The 18,830-nt window shown below is 31.3% G+C and overlaps 1 protein-coding gene across 1 annotated transcript in view; it reads right to left on the bottom strand.

Annotated features, from left to right (window-relative positions):
* Positions 1–229: 229 nt before the first annotated feature.
* LOC109096456 (calcium-activated potassium channel subunit alpha-1-like) overlaps positions 230–18,830 on the bottom strand; it is an 81,636-nt gene continuing 63,035 nt past the window's right edge. Inside the window, 10 exon segments of the mRNA XM_042734836.1 lie at positions 230–1,593; positions 3,064–3,092; positions 5,922–6,137; positions 7,592–7,710; positions 8,743–8,937; positions 9,913–10,043; positions 13,285–13,398; positions 14,529–14,721; positions 14,952–15,176; positions 16,410–16,533. Of these exon segments, the coding sequence (XP_042590770.1) occupies positions 1,442–1,593; positions 3,064–3,092; positions 5,922–6,137; positions 7,592–7,710; positions 8,743–8,937; positions 9,913–10,043; positions 13,285–13,398; positions 14,529–14,721; positions 14,952–15,176; positions 16,410–16,533 (1,498 nt within the window). The 3' untranslated portion in view covers positions 230–1,441.

Consider the following 18,830-nt stretch of genomic DNA (forward strand, 5'->3'; position numbering starts at 1 on the left):
TTTTTTTAAAATATTTTTTAATTTTTTTATTGTTCTATTTTTTTTTTTATTTTTTATGTTTATTTTTTTTTTTTTATTAGTTAAATTATTATTTTTTTTGTATTTTTATTATTTTTTTTTTTTTTCTTTTATCATGTATCTTTTATTACTTGAATTAATAATATTAAAAAACTGTTAATAATAATATTACATCAATGTTTATTATGTTAATATATAAATTTTTATCATGTACATTTTATTTACAGCCTTTTGTACATTATAATATATTGTATTTGCGTTGTCAAGTATATAATGTTAAACTCTCCAGCAGCACACAAGTCAGTTCTCTCTTCATTCAACATATTAAAGCACATGATTCACACTTAATGCTTAAGACATTTTCATTAAAATACGTCTGCTTGTGTGTATCACTAAAATTACATACAGTACAAATCAAACACCATGAGCAAATACATGTCACTCTTCAGTCATCCAGTCTTTAATCTTAAACTACGTTGCACTATTTTAATTGTTGTTGTTGATGATTTCAGGGCCACTTTTCGCTGGAGCGGGTCTTTTGCAGGTCCTCCCTCGAGTCCGGCTCTGCTGATCTCAGATCAGCTCTGTTAAGGCTCATGTGACGTGTATATAAATAAAGCACACGATTAACCTGATCAGAGTTTAATATGCAACACTGGAATGACTGAAGAAGTGAACAGAAGCTCAAGGCGAAAAAAAAGGTGTACAGCACTTTGATATTAACAGTAAAAAGCTCAGATTGAAAGCAAACAGCTAAAGAAACACTGCAGATCAAATCCATCGGCACAAGATGTGGAATGCGTTTCATTCTTCTCCAAAGGACGTTTAACGTTATACAGGCCATGAACCTGAACCTCTATCCTCACATTACTGACATGAAGCTGATTAAACCCAATTAAAATGCACAGTTATCCAAACACATCTCAAGTGAAGCAGCAGATTTATTGCTACAGTGCATAATCATTGGTACAAGAACACGGCGAAGCTGCCTTCTGATCCAGCTATCATCCTAGTTGATTTTCTAGATTTAATGTGTCCCAGCATCTGGATTGGTTTTGGATTCGGTGGCCAATCCCGAGCCAGGCCGAGGGAGGACCTGCGCCCGCTCTTCTCGATCTGTGGCAGATAGCCTGATCCAATCCTGACGCTCCTTGGCTGGTTTCCCAGATAATGACAACTCTGTGCTGTTGTGAGTGATGTAAAGCCAATTATGTGCCTGCTAATATCTAGGAAAACTTCTTTATATGCATTTAGCTCATAGTTAGAATTAAGTGCAGTACATTCTACGCTTATCTCTTCTAGATCTATAACACTCTATTTAGCAACTCTGATACTTATTTCCAAAACCAGTGGTTCTCAACTGGTTTCCAGTCAGCAGATCTGATGATCCGTCTGTGATCAGGTGAGTCCAGATGAGGTCGTCTCAAGGCTCCTCCTCCACTTCTCTGATTGGCTGGATGATGTTGCTGGTGGATTTGTACTGATTGGTCTGATTGGCTGTGTGTGTGTTGGTGTGTTTAGTTTGTGTGTTTCTAGGGAAGCTGTTCTCAGGTTCGTCTGTGTACCAGTTTTTATCTGCAGAATCATTGAAATCATTTACTGTACGTCTGAAGCATGAAGTGCACAAGTACATGAAAGCAAATTCAGCTACACAAGCTCCATCTCATGCGCTGATGAGTTTTGAAATGTTTCAATACATCATTACATAATGAATTCATAGCAGGGTTATTATAGTATTATAATATTAACTAAAATTAGCACCATAAAAATGTGTTACTTTAACATTTAATAAACTTTACATTAACAATTTATTTAGTTTTCAGCGCAAAAAAAAAAAAAAAAAATATATAAATATCTATAAAAAAATAACTAAAAAAAAATATATGATCAATAAGTCATGATAGCAAGTGTTTGATTAACTTATTAAAATTATTATCCAATTAAAAATAAAATAAGATAAAATTTTAAGGCTTTAAAACTCTATTAATATAATAATAAGACTGTAAGTTATTATGTATTGGTAGTGATTAAAAGAACTAAAAGGTTTTAAACTTAACTTATTAAAATAAAATTTATTCCAATATTTAAAAAAAAAATGACAAACTTAATAATTTTAAGGCTTAACTAAAATTCTAGTGAATACTGAATAATAAGACTGTAAGCTTTCTAATTGTAAAAAGTTTTTTTTTTTCAATTGAAGTATTATAAAAACTATAAACTTAATAAATTAAAACTACGCCAAATAAATAATAATACAGTAAAAAAAAATGTATAACAACCTTCCATTTACAACAACCCAAATTTTTTTTAAAAATGCAAATAAGTCTGTGTGTCTAAGTGTTGTATTAGTGTTTGTGTATAAGTTTTTTTTTTTTTTTTTTTTGGTTGAAATTATGTGTTTTTGTGTTTAATTTTTTTTTTTTTTGATTTGTTTTGCAAAATATGTATTTTAACATTGAATTTAAAAAGTCATAAGCAAAGTTTTTTTTTTCTTAATTTTGTTTCAAATCAATCTAAATTTGTTGCAAAAAAAAAAAAAAAAAAAACGAGCAGTTTCTCCAGCAACTTCACCAGAATTTTTTTTTTTTTTTAATGCAAAATGTTGTTTTGTTTTGTTTTATTTATTTATTATTTTTTTGGTGAAGGCCATTTACATTGTAAGAACTGCTTTCAAATGATTTTGCTGTAATCATGCTCATATATTTGGAAATCAAAACCATGCATACTACAGAGTATGTACTACAGACACGCGAGCTAAATCTCTACAGAGGCTTGCAATGGAAAAAGCATTCTCAGTGTTATGACAGATCATAGATATCAAGAGATCAAAACAACTACTGAACTACAGCAGAGCCCTGGATCTGGAGAAACATGCACCGCAGAGATGACCTTCAGCAAAACAGCCAGAACCGCCAAAAGCTGCTTTGCTTTCAGTCAGAAAGCAAAGAATTAATGCTGGCATGACGGATTCAATGCAGGTTTCAGCTCATAACCATCGGAATTATGAGAGATGGTTGCAGTAATGACATGCATTTAGTTCCATACCTGAAACCCCTTTATTCGTCCTGGGTGCACTTTAAAGAGAGAGCAAACGGAGTAAGTTCAAATGTCCTGATTTTCTGAGGGAACTCAATCTTTTTTACACACACAAACACATATATACTTATTCATATTGGTGCACGAGTTTAAAAATATTTAGCAATTTACAAAAATAAAATCATTAGAATAAAAATAAAATACTAAATAATTTACACATTTCTAAAAATAAATTAAAATAAAATCTAATTACAAAAATAAAATCATTAGAATAAAAATAAAATACTAAATAATATATAATAATTATATATTTATATATATATATATATATATATATATATATATATATGCACAAGTATACTTAGGTTAAAAAAAATATCAATATATAAAAAACATCATTAAATAATTAACATTATACTAATAGCATTAAATTATTAAAATAATAAAATTAAAACTAAAATGTAAAATTTATCAAATTAAAAAATATGCAAGTATTTACAAATGTATTTGTACTTATGTTTCAAAAATGTAATCAATTTATACAAAATCATTAAATAATTTTAAATAATAAAATAATCATAATTAAATCACTAAAATAATAAAGATTATGTGTGTGTATATATAGATGTATATATACACACACAAACATACTGTAAAGGTATTTACAAATATATTTGTACTTTAGGTTTAAAATAGTTATCAATTTACAGTATATAAAATTATTATAATTACATAAAATTATTAAAATCAAAAATTTAATTTTAATATTCTAAAATAAAAAGTAATACAATAAAAAAATACACGAAAAGCACTATTTTTTTATTTTTTTAAATAATAATAGGAATATCAATGAAAATGAGGTCCTGACCCAAAAGCAGATGCTTTAAGTGTCTTAAAAGCAAAGACGTCACATCATCAATACAGAAAAAAAAATACTTTTATTATGTTTAAGATATCGCATACACTAGTTCATTATAATCATATAAGAAAAATCTCTTACACGTGATATTTAGAGACTCAAAACTTTGGTGTGAGCGTCTTACTATAGCAATGAACGTGAATTAAACATAGAAAGCAAACAAACGTCCCGCTTGCTTCTTTACAAATACTCATCAAACAACTTTATTCTTGCAGCTTCGCAACACTATCATATATCACGTGAGTTATACCAACCAACCAAACAGCACGAGTTCAGTCCAAAAAGAGTTTAACAGCCTTAGAAATATGGAAAAGATTTTGAGTGGAAGATAAAACATTTGTCAGATGACTCTCTTTCTGTCAAGGCTGAGGTGATTAAACTCTCATTCTGTCATCTGTCGTCTCAAGAAGGCAGTGAATGGAAAATAAAACATTTGAAAAATACTAACATTCGTTATGAGCACACAGATATATATATAGTATAGTTATAGTGATGTGTAAGTACAGTTGGTAAAAATGTGTGAAATTTTGAAATTTGCAAAATGTTATAACATATAATTGAGTAATATTTTAGATTTCTCTGTCACTAATCAAAATGTTTTGTGACATTCATAATGGTTTTGTTCAATTAAAATATATGCCATTTTTTCATCATGAACTTTATACGTATTTGGTGCATTTGTTTTGCATTTTGTATAGTATGGTTCATTTATTTTATGGATCTGCAACTGATTAAAATTGTACAGTTTTTTTTCTGTTGAAAAATCTACAAAATAATCTAAATTGTTCAAAAATACATCACAAATGACAAAATTTGTATTTTAAAGTTTACATTTTAAGTTTTATTTAAATTTTCACCGCAGTCTATGATTAGAAAATTTAATATTCTTTATTAACATTAATTTATTATTTAATATCTTTATTAAATTGTAAAATTTAAATGTATTTTTAGTAGCTCAAAATGCAAAACATCAATTAAAATATGCACACTTTGCCCATGTGACCTTTATATTTGATTCATTTTATGGCATATTTTGTATATTTCTAGTATGTATTGTTCATTTATTTTATGTTTTATAATGGATTGAACTGTGCAGTTTTTTCTCCATTCCTAAAATGCATGAAATGTTTGTATTACATAATTAAAAATAAATTCAAGTTAATTTAAATGCAAATTTTAACTGCAATTTATATGATCAGAAAATGTATTTATTAATATTATTTATTTACTATTTAATGTTTTTATTGATTTTAATAACTAAAATTGCAAAATATCAATTCAAATGTGTATTCATCATGTCCTTTATATTTGGTGTATTTGTCAGCATATTTCAAGTATGTACTGTTCATTTATTTCATGTATCTGCAATAGATTTAATTTTCTTTATTCCTAAAATCCACAAAATGTTTGTTTTACATTATTTGAGTTCTGAAACGGTTCAAAAATCAATTTCTCTAATATTAAAAAAATACAAATTGCAAAAAAAAAGAAAAATGTTTATTAATATTATTAGTTTAATATTTACATTTAAATATTTAAATTTAAATCTACTGACTGAATAATTGAATGTAATTTTTTATTAACTCAAAATGCAAGCCGTCAGACGTTTGGAGCCACTGTATGTGGGTAACATGAGACAGCAGATGTGTTCTATGAGGAATATTAGGATGATGAAGCACATGAGCGTTCGTCAGGTCATACTGTAGGATTAAAGTGCAGTTAAAGTGCAAAATGGTAAAACTGGTTCATTAACCCAACGCAGTGTTACCCGTGTAAGACGTACTGATCGTGGTTTGTGGTGTAAACGCTGGCCGGTGCTTTATACAGATGCAACTTCTAGTATGCTAAAGATGATGTGCGAAGTAAACATTTGATACGTGTAAAAAAATAAAGTCCGGGATTTGCGTTTGTGATGAGAGTCCGCATTGACGCTTACAGAGGAACGTACTTCTGTTTGTCGCGCGGGTTGCGGCTCCGGCTGCGTCCCGGCCGGGCGGATGAGGGGATGGAGAGGGCGGATGGGCTCTTCTTGCTGGGGCAGTAGGTGGAGTGAGACGACAGGTTGGTGCGCGTCTGGCCAGCGTTGTGGTCAAACTGCATCAGGCAGAAGATCAGATCTGTAGGCACCAGCTCGAAGTCGTATGGAGGATTCGTGATCACGTATCTGTCACGGGAGAAACAGTATTTGGCAACATTTTAATTTGACATGTAACAAAAAAGTTACAATCTACTAAAGAAAAAGGATGCGTTAAATTGATTAAAGCAATAATCCACAAGAAGCCGTGGTTTACAGTGAATTTATAACAGCTTCACGGGGCTTATTGCTTTTATTAAACGGTTATTCCATTTACGCAGTAAGGTTTCACAAAATAAAACAGAGCAAATAAAGTGTAATGATATTAATAAAAACAGTATTCTTCCACCAAACAATGTAGTTCCTCAGAAACAATTGTAACAAAGTGGTTGCCGAGCAACACACAGAAGTAAACAAAGGTGTGTGTTTGTAGAGTAATTTACAACAGCTTCGAACGCGGCTCAACCAATCAGAATCAAGGACCGGAACGATTCGTTTTATAATACAATTTTTGTTAATGTTTTATTTGTAAGGGACAGATGCAATAAACGTAGATGAAACTGAAATAACACATATAAGTACACAAATGTATAATATAACTACACTAAATATGACAACAAGTTTATGCTATATCAACCAAGATTTTGTAGCTTTTTAAAAAAATATTATAATTTGCGATAGATTATTTTAAATTATCAGGCAATGAATTCCAAAATTTTACACCTAAATTTAGAAAAAACTATATTTCAAATAACTTCTATTCTTTTGAACTATATTGAACCTGATATTGATTTTGTTCAACTGAAATATGTACAAGTTATTTTATATTTTCTTTTGTATTTTGTACAGTGTATTTCTAGTATGTATTGTTCATTAATTTATGTTTTGAATGCAACTGATTGATAAAAGAAAAATACATTTTAATGTTGTAGTCTATTTGTATTTTCACTGCAATTTATATGATCAGAACATGTAATATTATTAATATACCAATAATTTAATATTTAGTATTTTTACTGACTTGTAATATTTTAATGTAATATTAACTAAAAATGCAAATTGTTGGTTGAAACATAGACACTTTCTCCACCATGCTCTTTATATTTGGTGCATTTGTTTTTTATTTTGTGTATTTTTGCATGTATTGTCCATTTATTTTATCTTTTGTAATTTACTGAATTATACAGATTTTTCTTTATTTCAAAAATCCATGAAATGTTTGTTTTACATCATTTTACACACCACTCCACTGATGATAATCAGAAATGTTTTTTTGAGCAGAAAATCATCATATTAGAATGATTTCTGAAGATCATGTGACACTGAAGACTGGAGTAATGATGCTGAAAATTCAGCTGCGCATCACAGGAATAAATTACAGTTTAACAGAGATTCACATAGAAAACAGCTGTTTTAGATTATAGTAATATCACTGTGTTTTTGATCAAATAAATGCAGCCTTGTTGAGCAGAAGAGAATTCTTTTCAAAAACATAAAAAATATTACCGACCACATAGTAAAGCTAGTAAAGCTGGTCCACTCACCGTTTAGTGCACTGGCTGGGTGCTCCCAGATGTGCGTCTCTTAATCGATAGATTCCAAAACACAACATGTTGTACGTCTTCAACGCTTTACAGAATAAATCACCATAACAGCCTCCATCCTGAAAACACAAGCATAAACATTATATGGTGATATTTACTAAAATAGATTCAAAAAACTGTAGTATTTGACTCTCAGGCCTCCAAACATCCAGAAAGTCCTGTTTTATATTTAAAAATTTTATATAAAACATATTTTTTTCAAATCATGTGTTACTATAAAACTGCCAAAAAATCAAAGCCATACATCTAAACAAGCTGTGTTCCAAATTTGAGGTTGATATCACAAAAAACAAGATTTTTTTGTGCAGCACCAAACATTTCCACAAGATGAAATTTGTTTGCCATTCATTTCCAATGTGGTCATTTTTGACTGCGAGGAGTATAAGTGTGACACTTTTTTTTTTCAGGACCACTTTAAGGTTTTTGCCACTTGTTATGATAACAAAAAAAAAGAAAAAAAAAAGGAAAGCAAATTTCATCTAGTGGAAATGTTTGGTACTGCACCCAAACAAACAAATAAACAAACAAATAAATAAATAAACACTGAAAGCTCTTTCTTCAATATCAACCTCAAATTTGGAACACAACTTCTTTAGAGTTATTTCACACATTTTTAAGAGTAAAAAAAATATATCCGTTTTGGGAAATAAATTTTTCACATAAAATGTAATATTCATATAAATATGTAATATTCACTTCTATAATTTGCCAAGTGTCTTCTTTAAAAAATCTTGAGTCTGTGCTCCAAAGCATTCAAGATTTATGAGTTGGAGTTAAGTTATGAGCTTTAGCCAAGATTTAACCAGTTGGAAATTTCATTTTCATTTACAAGTCAGTAATTTCATTTTCATGTCTATGCTCAAAAAGTGGTTGATAGGTATAATAAATGTATCAGAACTATTCTATAAATATAATTTAGTACCATAAATTCCTCTATATATACAAAATGTTAAATAAAAAACATTATCTAACTAACATATTGTACGTTTCATTGAAATAATAATAAAAAAGGGTAATTTTTGACCTCCACACAAGCAGCACCTGAGGGTTAAACATGAAGCAAATGAAGAAGTAAGAGATGTCAGTCTCACCCCCAGATCAGCGAAGGGTCCGTCGTAAAGCGCCAGCTGTGCGACGCGGCAGCGGTCTCTGTTGGCCAGTGTTTGCGGTGTGCTGTATCCTCCACGCAGCGCGTTCTCCTCCGCCAGCAGACCCTCCAGCTCCGGCGTGGCTCCGCCGGTCACCAGCGTCCGGATCAGAGTCAGAATGTTATCATTGAAGTACGTCTGAGACAGAGACAGAGAGAGAGAGAGGAGCGTTACTGCTGTGGACGAGACAGCTCAACACGCTGCAAATAAAAAACACATGCAAATTACAAAAACATCTTCATTAATCTGACAACACACTCACTGCAAATAAAACACATCCAAATAAAGTAGCGCGCTGCAAAAACAGAAACTCGCTACAAACAGGCACCACCTTAGAAATGGTTACAGAAGTGATGAACATGGCTGGGACATATTTACCAATGTTTGCTCTAAAGGTGAGGTTTTTGTTTATTTTAACATCCTTCCTTATAGCTTCCTTATAAGCTGGCTAACTTACTTTTACAATTTTCCCCACAAAAATCAACCATTGCCTATTGTTTTACTATTAAAATTAATTAAGTGATAAATACATTTAGGTAACACTTTATTTTAAGGTGTCCTTGTCACAGCGTAGTTATACATATAAGTACTGAGTAATATTAATTAACTACATGTACTTACTATATGGTTAGGGTTAGGATTATTGTTACTTGCATGTAATTATGCATAATTAATTGTTATTATAATAGGAAGTACATTTAATGTGTGTAACAATAAAGTGTTACCTCCATTTATTATATAAAAACTAAATAAAAACAAAAACTGGTTACTATAGTTACACCATATACAAATTAACCATGGATTAACTACACAATCCATAGTTTAACCTTGGTATTTGTACAACTGTGGTTATATAAATGGTAAATCAATATGCCAAACATGGTAAAAATGTTAGATTTGTTGGGGTAGTTTTGTTGTGCTCTGTGCTGCTTGTGCATTTCTTCATTTGTTTGTGTTGTGAGAATTTGCAGCACATGTGCTGTCAGACTGATGAAGATGTTTTCTTAATTTGCAGGTGCTTTGCATGCGTTTTCTTAAGTTGCAGAGCCACCGTACATCACAGACGCGGAGCAGTGCGCGAGGCCTGACAGCACTGTGTTTGCGTTCACTTACGGCACTCATTAATGAATCCAGCACGCTGACGGCGAACGCTGTCCCGCAGGCGAACGGCTGCGTGAGGTACAGCTCCGTGTCGGGATCGTCGTCATCGTCCTGGTCCAGAAACTGGACATTTGAGTCGTTCACTGCAGACACACACACACACACACACACACACACACACACACACACACACACACACACACAGACACAGACACAGACTGTTAGGAATGTGTTTCATTAAATGAGGAGTCTTACACAATTTTCACAGAAAATAACAGGACAACACAGGGTCAAAAATGAACTAATGAGGAGTCTTACACAATTTGAATTTTTTCAGCACAAAAGTAACAGGACAAATTACACAATTTTCACAGAAAATAACAGGACAACACAGGGTCAAAAATGAACTCTTTTTTTTTTCAGCACTAAAGTAAATCTAGATGAAGGTTTTCTTCAGACCTTTAAGCAGAAACATGATGTGATGATATGTATTATGAGTCAGTCTGATAAAACATGACAAAAGAAAGGTTATAACAGTTCTCTTTCAGTCAGTTACGTCAGCAGCGACTGAAGGATTCTGTTAACACTGAAAGCTGAGATCTGGCGAGTCGCTGCTGATGTAACGTCTCCGTTCTCTCCTTCAGGGAACGAGGGTTACATACCTAACCGAGACATTAACTAAAACTGTCAATCAATCCATCAGTCAATTAACGTTTTACTTAAAATGCAACAAACTTGAACTAAATTTAAATATATAAAAAAAACAATTAACTTATTTATTTTAGCTAGTTTAGCAATATTTCTCATTTTCATTTAGCTTAACTTGATGTACAAAAATAACTAACTGAAATAAAAATTTATAAAAACTATAGACAATAAAAAAATAGTAATAATAATAAAAATGACAAAAATGCACAGCAAAATTACTAAAACTTAAAAAAAAATGTCAACAGAAAATATAAAAAATACATTCAAAAATTCATAATTTGCATAAACGTTGACATTTAAGACTTTTTTTTAAATTTTGAAATTATTTTCATGGCAAGTAAATAAAATGAAAATGCATAAACTTTGGCAACTAAATAAAATAAAACTCACATTGCTGGTAAATGTACTAAGAAATGTATTTGAAGTCAAATGGAAAGATCAATAAGAACATTAATATACTGTATATACTGTATATATGACCAAAACAAAAACTGTCAAAAACAATTTAAATATAAAATAAAAACTAATTCTTCACATTAACCAATAAAATGATGTAAAATGCAGTTTCATGGTCAGTAAAAATCATTTATTTAAAACTATTATAGTTTTTATCAATATTTGAATTTTTTTATTTTTAGATTTAATTTTAAAACATTATTAGATTTAATTTTAAAACATATTAATATTTCAATAAAAAATAAAATAAAAATAAAATAAAAACTAATTGAAAATATATTTAAAAAAAAATGTATAATATTGAATGATATTTATTGGTTAAAAATGGATAATTTATGGCCAGAAATGTTGTTGATTGATTGTCAGAAGCGGCAGGAAGTTCATTTCGGACCCTGAGCCTTTGAGTTTCCTGTCAGAGACACTCAGAAACACGTAACGGAGTGACAGATCATTTCTGAACAGACGACAGGTTTGTCGATCGGTTTGACACGAACCAGCAGCGCGTCTCGCCACACAGAAGCACACAGGATTCACAGCATGCTGCAGAAACGCTCATGCCAACAGAGAAAACCAGCAGAGAGCAACAGAAGAAGAGCAGAAAGCTCCACAGAGCCACCGGAACAGCAGCCGTTCTTACCCAGCTCCGTTATCATTGGGATGTTGTTCCCGCTGCTCTTGTCCTGGCTCAGAGAAACCAGGGGCAGCAACTTGTCTGTTTTAGCTAGCAGCATAAAACAACCAGTTACCAAAACCAGCCGTTTAGTTGTTTTACACTTGCAACCATAAACCTAGAAACTAGCTTCTAAGTTATTTTCAGGAACTGTTAATAAAACAGCCGTCCACACTCAGATGCTTTGGGGTCAGTAGGACTTTTTACAATAAGGTTCCATTTGTTAACATTAGTAAGCTACATTAGTTAAACTATCATTTATTTATCTTCGTTAATGCTTATTTCAACATTTACTAACAATAATTATTAATTTAATTTAATTTTAAGTCAAATCTTTCATTACTTGAAATAAATGTTTATGTTTTTATCTTTAGTTAACTATAGTAACCTTGAAATTAATTAATAAAAAATTCAGCTGTTCATTGTTAGTTCATGTTAGCTCAGGCAAATTAAATAATATTATACCGCACATACCGTGACACGTTTTATTTTTCAGGATTTTTTTTTTTTTTTAATGAATAGAAAGTTCAAAAGAACAGCATTTATTTGAAATAGAAATCTTTTGTAACATTATAAATGTGACCCGTGATGGCAAAATGAGTAGCAATGTGCACAAGCTAATTTTGAGCTACGGGCAAAAAAATTAAAAATAAAAAATAAAATAAAACATATTGGTTGATTTTGAGATTTTCACAAACATGAGTTCATAAAGCCCTCGTTTAGTGATCCCAATGCTCTAAATAGCAATTAAATATTTAAAAGTATCTTTATTTGTACTCTTTCTGAGAGGATTACCTTTTCTCCGCTCGCTTCTCGCACTGCCTCTCATCCAAAGCGTGCTTAATATATTTAAGTATTCAACATAATCTGTTAATAAATCCGGGAAAAACATCGGATGTGTGACATTACAGTATATTAGATCCGTGCATTACACTATGTTTTAATAAAGGCATCTGTGTCATTATTGTTAATCAAACAATAAAAGAAAAGAGGGAATCGCTGCTTGATTGAACTGCTTATTTAGTTTTAATAATCAGTTTATATTTAATGAACACACTTAAGTGATTTTTACATTTTACTATTTGTTTTTCTTACTTGAATGCTTATGTTTAGATGTAAAATGAAAAAAGTCGGTAACACACTTTTATTCATTTTTTTGCATCGGTTCTTATTTATAACAACAAAGATAAAATAAAAAATTGCTATATTGTGATTATTAATCTAGTAATGATAATTAAGAAAAGATGTGGAGAAAAAGATGTAATGTTGCTGGTGATTTTGCTTTGAAACCTCAGTTTTTCTCTAAATTGACTCCATCGACTTCAAACAGGTGTAACTCAGTCATTTTTTGTCCGATTCCAACAAATGATACATCATTTTCATGGTCTTTTAATAGAGGATGTAAAATTAAAAAATAATAAATTTTTGAACATTTGCTCATTGTGACTCATTTTACCAACACTTGGTGACAAATTGTCCCTTTTGATAAATTTAATGCATCCTTGATGAATAAATGTATTAGTTTGGGCTTAAAAGTGAGTGATTCTCACCGAGCTCTGTGATGATGGGAATGTTTGCTCCGGTGGTTATGGACGCCTTTCGCACCAATCCGTGTACGGGACTGTTCTCCGGAGACGAGCGATCCATGCCAGGAGGAGTGAAGCCTGGAGCAGAGCACAAAAATAAATTAACCACATTTCAGAAACTTCCCAGCTCAAATTTTTTATTATTTTCATACTTTTCCTAAAGAAAGGCAAACATAAATAGCACTGAAAGCCAAAATATTAAATGTCATGGATGCATATTTAATGAGTAATCCACTATTTTGTAGAGGGGCGTCAAAATTACATTTTCACCTGAGATTTGGAGCCAAATTACAGGGGTGTTAAAAATGACTTTTAAAAGATGGCAGCATTGTTATGTTATTTCCACACAGAGATCGGTAGCTCTATTAGTAAAATCTGTTGACTTAAGTAATCTTTGCTGCATTATATGCCAATGGTGACCATTCAAAAATGGGAGGAGAAAGAAAATTTCATTTTTTGTTTTGTATGTTTTGTTTGCATGTATGTATCTGTGGGTTAATTATATCGTAATATCCTTTCAGATTTTGGGTCTTAACAAACTTTCCTTTTCATATCTTATTTGATACACTTTATCAAATGTTGTATACAAGTGATACTTACTGAATTTAAAGTGGAATGGATAATTTTGAAACTATAAATGTATCCTCTTTTGCTTTATCGAAACAACTGTATAGAGAACATAGTGCCATATAACTAAAACAATTTACTCAAGGAGCCACATTACAACCCCAATATCTCTGGAAATGAACCACACGGGGCCTTAAAAATTAAGATAGCAAAAGAAAAGATGAAGATGAATCTAAAATCTAACAGGATATTAAGATATCTTTAATGCTTTTTTAGTTACAGTCCTGCCAACTTCAGGAAAAATACACAAGAAGTGCCTTTTCCCCATTTTTGAATGGTTACTTTTGGCATATAATGCAACAAAGATGGATAAAGTCAACAGATTTTACTAATAGGCCTACCAATCTCTGTGTAATCATAAAATTATCATATACTGCCAACTTTATAAAGTCATTTTTACCGTCCTGTAATTAGGCTCTGAATCACAGCTGAAAATGTCATTTTGAACCTCCTCTACAAAATAGTGCATTACTCATTAAATATTCATCCATGATGCTTAATATTTTGGCTTCCTTTTGCAATTATGTATTGGTTAAAATGTTAACAGATTCAAAAATCTGAGCTGAGGACGGTTCCGGTACCTTGAGAGTTGGCCTGCAGGAGTCCAATACTGTCATCAAACTGCATGGACTTGATGTTGAGAGACGCCAGAATACACTCCTTATCCTGCAGAGAGGCGTCGTCGATGTTGTTCTGATTGGCTGACAGGATGACGCACATGTCACACAAGTTGATGTTGACGGCTCTCAGATCGGCCCGACTCAGTGGAGTCCCCTAAACAGGAGACACACGTCAGAAACGTGACGCTGTAAAAAAAAATACATCCGGAAAATAACAGAAAGAGCACTGGCAGCTCATTACACGTGACATTATCCACTAACATTTCTGTTAACTCTAAGCGTAAAATTTAAAAACACTGGTAGAACACCTGTAAGAACAGTATATTGTGCCCTAGAGATTTTTAGAGTGCATCACGGGTTAAACAGAGACTGCCGTCCGCTCACAGGTAAGATGGAGACTTTGGGGAAGTTGTGTAGCGTCTCCCACTCTCTCTTCAGATACTCCAGAGAGCCCACGAACACGATGGGCTTCAGCTCGTGATAGTGGAAGTTACTGGCTCTCAGAGGCATCACCAGGTTACGCAGACCGATCAGAGCCGACTTCACGTCGCCGAATATACAAACCACCACGTGACCGCTCAAAACCGTCATCGCCGCCTCGCTGCGAGTCTGAGAGAGAAATACAGACCAACAGATCACTGACTGACCTCTGCTGACCCTCAAGCTAGTCACAAACACTAGTCTGACTGACCCTCACTGTCAACTGTGAACTAACACTAGTCTGACACTGTTATTACTGTCAACTACAACTAGTAAAAACATTCACATTGTTTGAAATAAAAAGCTTTCCGTTTCATTATTTATGTAGAATTACAATTTATATAGAAATATTAATGTATATTTATTTTAAGCTGAATTACTAAAACTGAAAAAAACAAAAGAAAAACTAATAATTTTTTTAAAATTTTAAATAAGTAATAGAACTGACTAAAACAACAACATGATTAAAACTACTATTAAAAGTAAATATTTCAGTTATTTGCGAGGCAATGTTTCACATTTTTGTGTTGATTAAGTTCAAGAATTACAATAACTAATCTAAAAAGGAAATAAAAAGAATAGAAAATTAAGTAAATATATTAAAAAAATGGATAAAAACACAAAAACATTTACTGTGACTACTTTCGGTTATACTTGAAATAAATATTTCAGTTGTCAAATTAATATTTTGAGTACTACAAAGACTAAAACTACAAGTTAAAATAATGAAACTAAAATTTAAATAAAAAATAATAAAAACTAAATAAATTAATAAAACTGACAAAAAAACTACTTTTATTTGAAAGTCTAACTGAGTATATAGTATATTCTAGATAATTGCCAAGGCAACATTTTAATTTTTTGTTTAAGTTGAAGTACTAAAATGAGTTAAACTAAAAATAATGAAACTAAAAGAAAAGAAATTTTAAACAACAAACTAAATAAACATTTTTAAACGATGCAAAAAAGACAACAAAATCACTAAAACTATTTCAATTGTACTTTAAATATTTCAGTTAGTTCAAAAGGCAACATTTCAGATTTTTGTTTGGTTTAAGCACTAAAATTACTAAAACTAAATTTAAAACTGAAATAAGAATTAAAAATAAAATTAAAATAAAACTGACAAAAACATAACAAAATTACCATTTCAAATAGTTTAATTACTAAACTGACTAAAACTAATAAAAATAAAAATAAATAAACATTTTACAAATTTACTAAAATTTAAAACAAAAAAATACAATATTTAGCTAAATTATAACTACGGTAATACTGTAAAATATGATAATATTTCCGTTCTGCTGTTTTAAAGTGTAAAGTCTCTCAGTTCTGTTGTGTAACACACTGAATGTCTCTCACCAGCATGACCTTCTCTATGTCTTTTGATGGACACCAGTGAAACATTCCTGTCGAATCATATTTCTTTATGTTCTCATCCATTGTTTCCATCTGATCGTGTCCAGGGACCAACAACGGGTCGTGCCTGAAATCAACAAACCACAAAAACATGGACAAACTTGAGAGGCCAAATTCATGTCTCACTTCCAACAACAGCGAGATCGATGACTTTATAAACCAGACGTTTGCAGGGAATGAATTGGATGCTGGGAAGCAGGGCTGCTGTTACAGGACGTGATTGAGAGCAGGAGCTCAGGGTCTCAGGGACGTTTGATTGGCCCATTAGAGGGGTGGAGGTTTCAGCATTCTGTCAGCGAGTGTTTCCATCCGTCAGCCGCAGCTGCTGTTATGACTTTATTTTCAATCATTAGGCCATTAGAGCTGCAGACGCTCTCCTCACTTCCTCCAGCTCTCTGTCCATCAAATTTAATGCACAGAATGACAGCAAAACCACACGGTCAGCACCGCACCTCGCCGCGCCAGACGCCCGCTGAGAGAAAATGCCAGAGACACGCCACTGTACCGCATTGCATCACTAACACACCTGGGCATTAAAGGGTTAATCTCAAAAAATCTGTCAGGAGCATGACTCATGGGCCACGTTTCACCCTAAAATAAAATTAAAACTGACATTAAAACCATTTAAAACTATACTTTGCATACAGAAAATGAAGATTGTTTTTATTATAACTTTTTTTATCATAACATTATTTTAATGACAATTTACCACCAATTACAATTATATCATAATGAATTTATATACATTTATTATATATTAAATTACATTTTTATATTTAAAATATTTTTTTATGAAGAATACATTTATTGTATTATATAACAACTAAATAAATGTAAAAAAAAATTTTTTGTGATGTGTATTAATAAGTTAAATCTAAAAAAGAGAGGAAAAAAATCTGTTAAAAAATGTGTTATTTAAAAGTAATATAATTCATTATAAATTAAAATTTAAATAATGACTTTAATGTATGAATATAATGTTTTTAATACATATTACTAAGATCATTTTAGGACTACTTTTAGTTTTTTATCATTATTACATTATTTACATGAAAATTTACCCCCAAACACTCATTTGCAATAGTTACCCAATTACAATTATATTATAGTGTGTGCGTGTATATACATATAATATAATATTTTAACAATTTAAAAACATAATGTATAATATTATAGTTATTTAATAGAAAATTATAGAATATTATTTATGAGCAATTGTTACTAAAATTATCAGTTACCTTGGTAACAACACAACCACAGTGACTATTTTTTGTCTTTCAGATTTTATTTTTCATTTATTTTATTTATTTCTAAAATATTATTTTTTTGAATGATTATGTTGCTGCAGTGCATATATATATACAGTATATATATATATATATATATATATATATGTGTGTGTGTGTGTGTGTGTGTGTTTGTGTGTCTATATATCTATCTATATATATCTATATATATATTCTGTTTATATAAAATTCAGAACGATGTTAATGGTTGTAAATGTGAGCAGAACATGTTTTGGTGAGATTCAGTCTCAGCCGCTCCGGATGAATGTGATCTTCTGTCTGTAGGTGAGGTTTATCAGACGGGACACTGACAGCACATCAGTCTTTCTCACTGAATCTATACAGTTAGTGTTTCAGCGCTCTATCCGATCCTCCGATCCTCTCAGGGGCTTGATCTGTCAGCGCTGAACACATTCATACTGTCCTCGCCAGCACTAATTAATAACTGACCGATCGGCTCATAGTGTCTGAGTGTGTCTCATTCAGGTCCTGTAGCTGTATCGGCTCATAGTGTCTGAGTGTGTCTCATTCAGGTCCTGTAGCTATCATGGAAAACACAGATTCTGTAAATATCCTGGAATGATGTTGAAACATAAAGCAAATTTATCAAGACCAAATGAACTGGAGTGGGGTTTTTTTAGATCAGTGAGATTTATCAAAGTGAAATTTATATCAGTTTTGGAATTTTATGTAATGATTTTGTTGCTAGGATAAAATATATATATAGATATATATATATATATATATATATATAGATATATATAATAGATAGATAGATAGATAGATAGATATTCTTATATAGATATATATATGTTAGTGCTGTCAAATGATTAATCGTAATTAATCGCATCCAAAATAAAAGTTTTTGTTTACAGAATATATGTGTGTGTACTGTGTATATTTATTATTTATATATAAAGACACACACATGCATACAATATGAATTATTCCTGCCTGCTGTCCTGATTAAGCATTCAGAAGATATTATTCTCAATCCATCATTGCGTATTAATGGCTTTTATTAATTCACTAGCAGCTCTTTCATCAGTCAAAATCACTAAATGGATCAGTAATTCTG

Source organism: Cyprinus carpio, chromosome B12 (assembly GCF_018340385.1).
Source record: "Cyprinus carpio isolate SPL01 chromosome B12, ASM1834038v1, whole genome shotgun sequence".
NCBI classification, from domain to species: Eukaryota; Metazoa; Chordata; class Actinopteri; order Cypriniformes; family Cyprinidae; genus Cyprinus; species Cyprinus carpio.